The sequence below is a fragment of the Lactuca serriola genome, chromosome 2, assembly GCF_051521515.1.
Source record: "Lactuca serriola cultivar US96UC23 chromosome 2, Lser_US96UC23_V15, whole genome shotgun sequence".
Lineage (NCBI taxonomy): Eukaryota > Viridiplantae > Streptophyta > Magnoliopsida > Asterales > Asteraceae > Lactuca > Lactuca serriola.
The window spans coordinates 110,336,515-110,347,193 of record NC_136409.1 but is presented as its reverse complement, the minus strand read 5'-3'; the positions used below and the strand labels follow the sequence as shown (position 1 = coordinate 110,347,193).

The following is a 10,679-nucleotide window of genomic DNA, read 5'->3' as shown; positions in this document are numbered from 1 at the left end:
GTGTAAATGTGTCGCTTTATATTTTTTTTAAGGAAGGCGCGGTCTCTGATTTTTAATAGCCCGGGGGGAATGAAATCCCAAAAAAATTAAACACCCCGCCTCTAAAATCCTCTACCAAAAAACCCTAATAGTTCTTTAAGCAGTTCTTCTCTCTCTCTCTCTCTCTTGCTCTATCTCTCTCTCCTTTGGAATCAGATTCTTGAAAGATCGAAACCCTAATCGTAGCCCTAACTACGACATGTATTACTAACCGTGATCTTCAGATCAAAACGAAAGCGGCGACCACCACGAAAACCGTCAACTATACAATCCTTACCAAGATCTTATAGAGTCTCCGCACAAACCCTGTATAAACCTCCCACATCTCCTGAATACCTCTTTCAAGAGGATCCATCTCTCAACGACGTTCATGGGGCGAAAACCTGACATACTACACCGGTATTGGTTACCTCAGCAGTGCAGTAGTTGGCGCCGGGAAAGGTTTAGTAGAGGGTATGAAGGCTTCTGAGGCTAGAGACACCATGAAACTTAGGGTTAACTGGAATGAAATGTGTGGTGGTTGGATTAGCGACTGGGGCGTGGTGGCTGGATTAGCGACTGGAGTGCTTTACAAAACGACGTCCGGCCTTAGGTCGACAGCTGTTGCCGGAGCTATTGGTGGAATAGCGGTGGGATTAGTCATGACGGGGAAGCAGATTTTGAAGAGATACGTACCAATCTGAGCTCGATCTGTATTCAATTTCATCTTACTACAAGTTTTGTTCTTTTGAGATTTCCAAAGGTGATTCATCTGTAGTCTTTTATAATATTTTAGTATTTTACAATATTTTAGATGATTGACATAATTTGGCACGGAATGAAATGCGTGATTTTGTTTTGTGCACTTGATAGTTAAAACCCTTTATGTTGTGTACTTTGTAAGTGACTGGAAGGGTTTAGTCACAAATAAATCATTATAGACTTTTGATATGGGAATTGTATCAACACAGGTTTTTGTGGCTTTATTTGTTGATGAATATTTGTTCAGGTGAGAACACAGATTGAATATTTGGTTGATCAATATTTGTGATGTTTGATTATTGCAGATACAGGGGCTGTAAGGCTTTAAATTTATCATGTTCTGATTGTTGTGACTACACAACATGAAGTTTAAACTCGCGTGTTGTTGGTGAGTCTGAGAAAGGAACAATATGCCTCCAAATCATTCTTTACTAAATTTACTGATTCAATTACACGTGCCCCCATGGTATTCTTTGACTCTACTCCAGTTGGACGAATTCTGACAAGGGTAAGATAAAAAAATTAACTAAATTCAAATGGTAACATATTTACTTTCTTCTGACGAATTCACTTTTTTATCTTTACATGTTTTCATAAATTCAAATGATAACTCTCAAGTTGATTTCCCATGATCAACAAGACAACAACTATCCATTAAGTAGTGTCTGGAAAATGATGTTACTGAAGTATTTGAGAAATGGAATAGATAATAGATGAGGGTAAATTTGTAAAAAAGTTAGGATCTAATCATCTAACCCTCAGCTTCTCTATTAAGTTGCTCTATGCTTTTGCAGAGTTGAAGTTGCTTGAGCTGCACATCCTACTGCAGATGTATTTATTAATTTCGCGTCCTACAAAAGGTCAGTTTTAATTTTTAAGTTTTTACTTTTATATCATTCTTAAATCTTTCTATCAATTTGACTTAAAAATAGCAAATTTTATATTTATTAAAAGTTTTCAAGTTACAAGAAGTAATGATATTGATTATTCCCCCACAAACGTTTTTTTTCAAGAACTCGGTTGTTGGTTAGTGACATCAACAAACATTTATAAAAATTCTGAAAAGGATAATATACTTATTGTACTTGGAACAGGGACCAAAATGTTACACTTCAAATAAGGACCAAAATTGCAAAAAAAAAAAAACTTAGTAGGACCAATTTTGCAAAAATTCTCTATAGCCAGGGACCATTTTTGTAATTTACACCTACTGTTTCAAAATTGGAGCAAAACAGAAACTTGGTTACTATATTGATAAAAATAGTTTTAATAAACATAAACCCACTAAATCATACTACAACACATCAACACCACATCATGTCAATTAAAAATACAAAAATTCTCAACAAAACAATTGTTTCATGACATTCGTTCCTTATTTTACAACAGTGCTACTGCTTCATCCAATCTTGCCCTCAAACAGCCCACCATTAGAGTTGTGGCTATTATAGCTGAAGGTGTTCCTGAATCTGACACCAAGGAATTGATCATATACGCAAGAGCAAATAACAAGGTAAATGGAATGGGACCCACATTCTAAATTTTCACTTTCAACATATAAATATTTTATATTATATATCAACAATAATGATTTTGCAGGTTGTTATTGGGCCAGCAACTGTTGGTGGTATACAAGCTGGAGCTTTCAAAATTGGTGACACTACAGGAACAATTGATAACATTATTCAATGCAAACTTTATAGGCCTGGATCTGTTGGATTTGTCTCCAAATCTGTACGTTTTTTCTCATTTGTGTAATTACACGAGCATTCAAGATGCAAGACAGGTTCTGTAAGGACTATATGAGGCTAGTGGATACAGATGTAAGTACTTTCATTTTCTCAAATGCAACCTTGGAATGGTTGGTTTTGAGAATAGAAGCCCTTTCGAACCTGACCTTGTTCACTGCTAGTTTTCTCCTGGTTTTCATACCAAAGGGTTTTGTGCCTCCAGGTTTGTGATTTTCACTTCCCACTTTTCTTCATATTCATTTGAAGACAACATTACATATATATTAACTCGATAGTTGAATATTTGTACAGGTTTGGTTGGGCATCTATTAAAGAATTGTGTCAAGACTCAAGAGTATGGTGCCACTACTTTCCAAACTACAATACTACTTAGATATCTTAACTAGTGTATTAGTGACCCACTTGTTGAATTTTCTTAGATGTAGTAGATTTGACCAGCAGATGGACACGGGTTATATTTGTTGTTTAATTTATAACGGGTCAAATAAAAAATTTAGGGATGCATTCTACTTTTGGTCACCATGTCCAACAGTGAAGACACTCAAACTGCCATTAATGCACATAAGCTTTTGGATTCTCTTTCTTCCTCTGACCAAAATGTCATCCAAATGGCAAAAGCTAATTACTTGACACATTTCCTTCATCGATCACTATCTTCAGGTATTAATTTATACAAAGCCTTTTATTACAATATCTTCAGTATCATTGAGACATTTGTTTTCACATGTTATGAAGAAGTGAAGATGAGCATGGTGACAACAGTAGCAGAAATGGAATTCACAGATCACAACAAACCCTGGTCTTGGATGCCTTGCTCACAAATATCATGTAGCAAACCACTTCCTTCAGATGCTTCTATTGAATGTCTTCGTGCACCAGGAATGTATGGGAATTATGTAAATGTAAGGTCATTTTTTTTTATTTTTATACACAATAAAAATAAACTAACCTAAACTAGTACAAATTTATTTTTGTTATCTGTAAAATTATGTTGTTGAAGTGTATTATGAGTTTAAGCACAAAAAAGACTGTCAAGGTGTTCATGTTGTAATTTTTTTCTCACAATAAACAGAATAAAAATAGTGCAAAACTAATGGCTTTCTTTTAATTTCCCCTGATGGGTTTACCCTTTTTATTTGTAGTTTTTTGTACCAAGGAAAATGAATACAATGACCCTGCAACCATCCTCTTTAATATTCAGGTCAATATTTGCTTTTTCTTATGTTTATACATTACCCATGTGTTACCTAACCTCATCCCTTAGGCTTTGTTTCTTCCTATTCTTCTTTTTTTTTTCTTCTTCTTCTATCTTTTTTTTTGTTTTGTTTTTTTTTTATTTTCCATTTATCTGGATGCAGGATGATGCTATAAGAAATCTATTCAGTGCGAAAACCATTCATGAGTACAACGCCCAGAGCCTGCTGACCTTTCTGGTATCCCTTACCTCCACTTTTACTTGACATCTATTTTGTGAAAACAGAATAATATTTAATAAATAGCAATTGGGAATAGGATATAGATTAGTATAAAGAAGCCTTCTAATTTTTTTTTAATGTTTGATCATATTATGAATTGAGAGGTTACAAAATTAGTGTGGGAATGGCTGAGAAATCTGCTCCAAGAGTCCTCCTACTCATGAGCACGGGTCAAAATTTGATATCACTGTGTCAATTTTGTATGTTATTTCCTAGTCTATACCTGATAGAAATATTCCATATAAAATATTAAATTTCTTGAAAAATAAGTAAGTAGCATTTGAGAATATTAGTTTATAAATTATTCTTTGATTTGACAAAATAACAATTAAAAAAATAAGTAAGTAGCTCATTTTCTTCCATCTTTCACTTTCTGCTCTTATTATTATACTCATTAAACATAAATGATAAAAGAATTATATAACATTTCTTCTTCTTCTTCTTCTTCTTCTTCTTCTCCAGGGGTGCATTGGTAATTGCAGATGAAGTTCAGTTTAAATTTGACAGGTGTCTTAGGGCTCTACACGAAACGGTGAGCGTTTCTGTTGACTTTTTTATACTTGCAAAATCACAAAATCAGCATCTGATGCCACCATATGCTGCTTTCTATCCACATGGAGGTGTTTATGCACATCCTGTAGTTCATCTTGTAAGTCTTCTCGACCTTTCTAAGATCATCTTGTAAGTCTTTTATGAAGATGGAAACAATATTGATGGGAACTCACACAGGTGGAAACAATAGCTCGTTTATAAAACAGTGGGGAGATTGAAGGAACGAGTGAAGGAATTAATGGGAATACAATTGAGGTAATAAACCTTTATATCATCAGCTGAAGTTGAGAAGGCTGAGCCACAAATGATGGCTAAAACTAAGGTAAACTGAGACAGAGCTCTATTTGGGTGATTATTATCTAGGTTAACTAAACGGGATATTTATCTAATTAATACCCAGATTTTGTCTACTTATGTTTGCTTGCAGATGATTCTCAAATATTCTTAATGATCTTTATATAACTTATTTGCTGCATAGGGTGTTATGATCTTCAGTATATTAAGTTTTGTAAAAATGTAACTTTGTGCAGTTTCTATGAGTATTTACTTAAAGTGTGGATACAAGGAAACAAAGCTGCAACTATGAAGCCTTATAAGTAAGTTGGTAATTTTAATTCTAGATAAAAATTACAACTGTAGCTGTATATATTAAACAAACTAATGATTTATTAAAACAGAGATATGTGGGAGACATCAATGAAAGTTCCTGAATCTGGCTGAAGAGGTATGTTATTTTTGTTGCTTTTTTAGTTGCTAATAATTTTGATATGTATTATTTGCAGCTTGTTAGGACATGCTATAACTTTTATCTGTCCACATCAACAAAGTTGCCTGGAGAAAACTAATTCCTCCATTCAGGGCAGGTTAGTAGTTTCTCATGATGATGTGTTGTTTCTTGTGTAATTAAAAGCTTTTTGGTTTCAGCTTTTTGGTTGTGTGATTAATAATTTTTTTTTTGGTTTCAGCTAATGTTCAAGTCATTATTTGTCATCTACACTCGATGGACAACAACCAATTTTTTGACATGGAGGATTTGTTTTTTACATGATATATGAAACAAGGTGTCCCTTAATAGCAATGTAATAATAGGTTAGATAGTTAGGGATTGTATTTTATAAAATGGATTGTATTTTTTGTATATGATTATTTGTATGACATTAAATTTTATGCAATGGATTGTATTTTTTCTATATGATATTTTATTTTCTATTATGAGACATTAAATACAAGTTTAATTTGAAAATTAGTAAATCTCTAAATAATATTTTTTTAAACATTTAAAATTATGATACGCAAAAATGTGTGTCATCTTCATTTATGACATGGCCTTTCTTGACAGGGGCTTTCTTGATACGCATTGCGTGTCATTAACACGCGCGTCGTAAGGTTACGACACGCGAATGCGTGTAGTCTTCCTTTATGACAAGGCTTTTCTTGATACGCATTGCATGTCGTAAACGGGCGTCGTAATTGCGCGTCGTAAATGAGCGTCGTAAATGCGCGTCGTCTATAGACGACGCGCAAAACTCTCTTTATGACAGGGCCTTCCTTGACGCGCATTTGTGCGTCGTCTGAGCCCTTTACGACGCGTAATGAGCGTCGTAAACGGCTTTTTTTCTAGTAGTGATGGATGGGAATGTGCGCACTTATAAGGCGCGATTGGTTGCGAAGGGCTTTACTCAAACTCTCGGAGTTGACTATGATGAGGCCTTCTCACCGGTTGCGAAGATAACGTATTTTAGGGTGATGCTGGCCATTGCTGCATTTCATGACTATGACATATGGCTGATGGATGTCAATATCGCTTTCCTTAATGGGAAGTTGGCTGAGGATGTTTATATGAGTCAGCCAGAAGGTTTTGTCAATACGAAGCATCCCAATAGAGTGTGCAAGCTTGAAAAATCCATTTATGGATTGAAGCAAGTGTCTCGCAGATGGAATATTTGTTTCAATGAGAAAGTCAAAGAGTTTGGTTTTCTGCGAAGCGAGGATGAATCATGTGTATATGTCAAAGCCTGTGGGAGTATAGTTAGTTTCCTCATATTGTATGTCGACGACATACTACTCATAGGAAACGACATCCCGACGTTGCAGGAAGTCAAGTCCTGGATTGGGAAGTGCTTCGCTATGAAGGACCTCAAAGACGTTGCCTATATGTTGGGAATAAGGATAGTGAGAAACAGAAGTAAAAGACTAATAGGACTTAGTCAGAATACTTACTTGGACAAAGTACTAAAGTGTTTTAGTATGGAGAATTCTAAGAATGGGGAGTTACCAATCCAAAGTAATGCCAAGTTGAGTAAGACTCAAACCCAAGTACCGAAGCCGAGATAACAGAGATGAGCCGAGTACCATACGCTTCCACAGTTGGCTTATTTATGTATGCTATAATTTTTAATCACCCTGATCTGGCCTTCGCACTGAGCATGGTCAACAGATAAAACCCTGGCAAAGCACATTGGACCGCAATTAAGAATATTCTTAAGTACCTTCGGAGGGCCAACGAATACTTTCTAGTCCTCGGTGGGAGTGATGTGTAACACCCAAATTTCAAATAATTTTTCAAATTTATAAAAACACATTTTCATCCATAATTGTCATAAAAACATCATTGTATCACATAATCAACTCGTAACATCACATCCCAAGATCAAAATATGTAAAAGCTCCTCGAGTGTGTACTGATAAAACCGGCGCCTTCCCGCGATCCTCACTGGTACCGAAAACACATAACACCACACTGTAAGCATAATTTCTTAGTGAGTTCCCGAAAATACCACATGCAACACATATTAGCCACTCAAGGCTATAACTCTGTTTGACCCTCTAGTCAATGTGTCTTAGTGGGACTTTTCGGTCCCATAACTCTGGTGATCCCTCTGGCCCTAACTTTGTGGGCCTTACGGTCCAAACTCTAAAAATTCTGTAACATGCATAGCACAAAACACATAGAAATCTCATCATGCACAAACATATAAATACTCTATCACATAACTCTAATTACCACTCTAGGTAAGGTATAGTGAGAAGACTCACCTCGGGTAACTCACTAAAATCTCGAACTCTGTAAAATCTGATCTAGCCTCCACCTAATCATATGAAATAAACACTCTAAATCAATACATCCCTTAAGGCTAGGCTATTCCCTCTCTTAGTACTATCATAAGGGTAAAAGACTATTTTACCCCTCTAATGGCCATAAGACCCAAAATTGACCAAACCCTAAAAGTCAACAGAAGTCAACTCCCCGGGTTACGCTGCGCGTACCAAACATGTACGCTGGGCGTACCCGGTGTCTTCACAGAATACGAGGTGTGCGACCCCTTACGTTGCGCGTACTGGGATTACGCCCCACGTAACTCCCAGTTTTAGACTCTAAGCATTTTGGGGTCTTAATCAGTTAAGACCCACGTCCAACTTCTAGTTCTGACCATTTATAACCCTCTTAATCCATAAAGTCAGTGACTTTAAGTCTTTGCCGGGCTGGACAAGTCACTAACACCCATAATACTCCATTTCCTAACATTAGAAAGCTCAATACTCAAGCATGACCTCATATCCACGACCAAGATGGAAACTTTATGGATATATAACACAAATACCACTGAAATGGGACAGATCTAGGTCCATGGGGCACATTACACTCATAAAGTCTCCACCTTTGGGACTTTTAACCCTAAAATGGCCCATGCAACATCAAGACAAAATTAAGAGGAAAGTTTTGAACTTTATACCTCCAAATGCAGCTCCTTCCTCTGTAGATCTCAGATCCAAACTTGCACTTCAAGCTCTAGCCTCCACAAGCTCCTCTCCTTCTTCTTCACTAACACAACAAGGTACTTTTAGCTCCAAAACACTCACTCTCAAGCTAAGGATGATGGGAGGCTCTCTTAGGGTTTCACTCACTGATATGGAGGCTGAGAAATGAGCCTTAGCATCCATTATATAGAGCATAAGTCAAATATTAGGGTTTCCGTCTGGACCCATTACGCCCAGCGTAACCCTGGGTACTCCCAGCGTACCCAGGTGAGTCCGCGTCCAAATTAAGCGCATGAGTACCCGCATCGTACTCCCCAGTACGGCCAGCATACTCATTTGCTACAAGAACTCTTTCAAGGGACCATTTTTGACAACTTGAAAAAATGGAAGGATATAATAGCTTTACCTGGATTTCAGGATGTTACAATTCTCCCCCACTAGAACCAGACTTCTCCCTGGAAGTCTCATGCCGAAACAACTCCAGATGCTGCTCCTGCATCTCTGACTCCGGCTCCCAAGTCAGCTCTGATCCCTTCCGATGCTGCCACTGGACCTGAACCAGTGGCACCTCCTTGTTCCTCAGAACCTTGACCTTCCGGTCCAAGATCGTGATCGGTCTCTCAATATAATTCAGACCCGTGTGCACCTGGATATCCTCCAATGGCACCACTGCTGACTCGTCGGAAATACACTTCCTCAACCGTGACACGTGGAAGGTATCATGAATCTGGCTCAACTCCGCAGGTAGCTCCAATCGATATGCTACCCTGCCCACCCTCGCGATTAACCTAAACGGTCCAATGTACCGGGGCCCCAATTTGCCCCTTTTCCTGAATCGGATCACTCCTTTCCAAGGAGCCACTTTCAGGAGTACAAAATCTCCAACTTGAAACTCGAGCTCGGATCGACGCCTATCCGCGTAACTCTTCTGGCGACTCTGGGCCGTCAGCAATCTCTGTCTAACCTGTTGTATCTGCTCTGTCGTCTGAAGCACTATCTCAGTGCTGCCGTACCTCTCCCCAACAAATGGGAGTCCGACACCTCCTCCCATACAATAACTCAAAAGGAGGAATACCAATGCTCGAATGGTGGCTGTTGTTATAGGAAAACTCAGCCAAAGGCAGATACGTGTCCCAACTCCCTCCGAAGTCCAACACACATGCCCGAAGCATGTCCGCAAGCGTCAGATTCGTCCGCTCACTCTGTCCGTCCATCTGTGGATGGTAAGCGGTACTGAAATGCAAACTAGTACCCAAATCCTCATGGAACTTCTTCCAGAACCTGGAAGTGAAACGCAGATCTCGATCTGACACGATCGAGATCGGCACACCATGCCGCGATACCACCTCTCTCATATACACCTCTGCCAGCCTCTCTGTGGAAGAGCTCTCACTGATAGCAAGAAAATGAGCACTCTTTGTCAGCCGGTCGACGACCACCCAAATTGCATCGACGCCTCTCGTAGTCCTCGGCAATTTGGTGATAAAATCCATGGAAATCTATTGCCACTTCCACTGGGGAACCTCAAGCGGCTGCAACTTGCCATGTGGACACTAGTGCTCGGCCTTAACCTGACGACAGGTCAAGCACCTCTCTACAAACAATGCTACATCCCTCTTCCTACAGGGCCACCAATAGTCTCTTTTCAGGTCCAAATACATCTTAGTGGCCCCGGGATGAATCGAAAACCTCGAACTGTGCGCCTCCTCCATCAAAATGGCACGTGCCCCACCCTTAAATGGCACCCAAATCCGGCCCAGGAAGGTCATAAGCCCCCGAATATTAGCAATGAACTCAGACATTTGCCCGATCACCCGCTCTCGCTTGCAGTTTTCCGGTATCATGGCCTCTACCTGGGCCTCCCTAATGGTGTCCAACACCGGGGTCATCATTGTCAACCTCAAACAAACATCTCGCAATGGGGCACTCTCTGCCATACGACTCAAGGCATCGGCTACCACGTTAGCCTTGCCCAGGTGGTACAGGATCTCACACTCATAATCCTTTACAACATCCAACCATCTCTTCTGGCGCATGTTCAGGTGGGCTGATCCGTCAGGTACTTCAAGCTCTTGTGGTCTGTATATATGGTACACCGAACCCGATACAGATAGTGACGCCAGATCTTGAGGGCGAACACCACGACCCCCAACTCCAGATTGTGGGTAGGATACCTCGTCTCATGAGGCTTCAGCTGCCTCGACACATATGCTATCACATGCCCTCTGTGCATCAGCACCGCACCCAGTCCCGATATCGATGCGTCATAATATACCACGAAGTCCTCCATTCCCTCCGGAAGGGCTACTACAGGGGCTTCACACAATCTCTGGAGAAGTGCCTCGAATGAGGCCTGCTGCTC

At 39.3% G+C, this 10,679-nt stretch overlaps 1 protein-coding gene and 1 long non-coding RNA gene across 2 annotated transcripts; both read left to right on the top strand.

Moving 5' to 3' along the window:
* The first annotated feature begins 1,091 nt into the window (after positions 1–1,091).
* On the top strand, positions 1,092–2,287 carry LOC145090395 (uncharacterized). Its single transcript, XR_013701537.1, has 3 exons — positions 1,092–1,288; positions 1,575–1,640; positions 2,170–2,287. It is a non-coding gene; the product is annotated as an uncharacterized LOC145090395 (long non-coding RNA).
* A 96-nt stretch (positions 2,288–2,383) lies between these two features.
* Positions 2,384–5,705, top strand: LOC145090394 (uncharacterized). Its single transcript, XM_079028629.1, has 11 exons — positions 2,384–2,733; positions 2,823–3,191; positions 3,267–3,433; positions 3,674–3,732; positions 3,890–3,964; positions 4,469–4,655; positions 4,736–4,880; positions 5,089–5,154; positions 5,236–5,282; positions 5,341–5,421; positions 5,524–5,705. Exons 2-5 carry the CDS (start codon positions 3,053–3,055, stop codon positions 3,900–3,902), a joined length of 378 nt encoding a protein of 125 aa, XP_078884755.1. The 5' UTR covers positions 2,384–2,733; positions 2,823–3,052; the 3' UTR covers positions 3,903–3,964; positions 4,469–4,655; positions 4,736–4,880; positions 5,089–5,154; positions 5,236–5,282; positions 5,341–5,421; positions 5,524–5,705.
* The last annotated feature ends 4,974 nt before the right edge of the window (positions 5,706–10,679 follow it).

Coding starts and splice junctions, on each gene's coding strand:
- LOC145090394 (XM_079028629.1), top strand. CDS start 3,053: ATGTCCAACAGTGAAGACACTCAAACTGCCATTAATGCACATAAGCTT. Junction 3,192..3,266: donor TCATCGATCACTATCTTCAG/GTATTAATTTAT, acceptor CATGTTATGAAG/AAGTGAAGATGAGCATGGTG. Junction 3,434..3,673: donor TGTATGGGAATTATGTAAAT/GTAAGGTCATTT, acceptor TTTTATTTGTAG/TTTTTTGTACCAAGGAAAAT.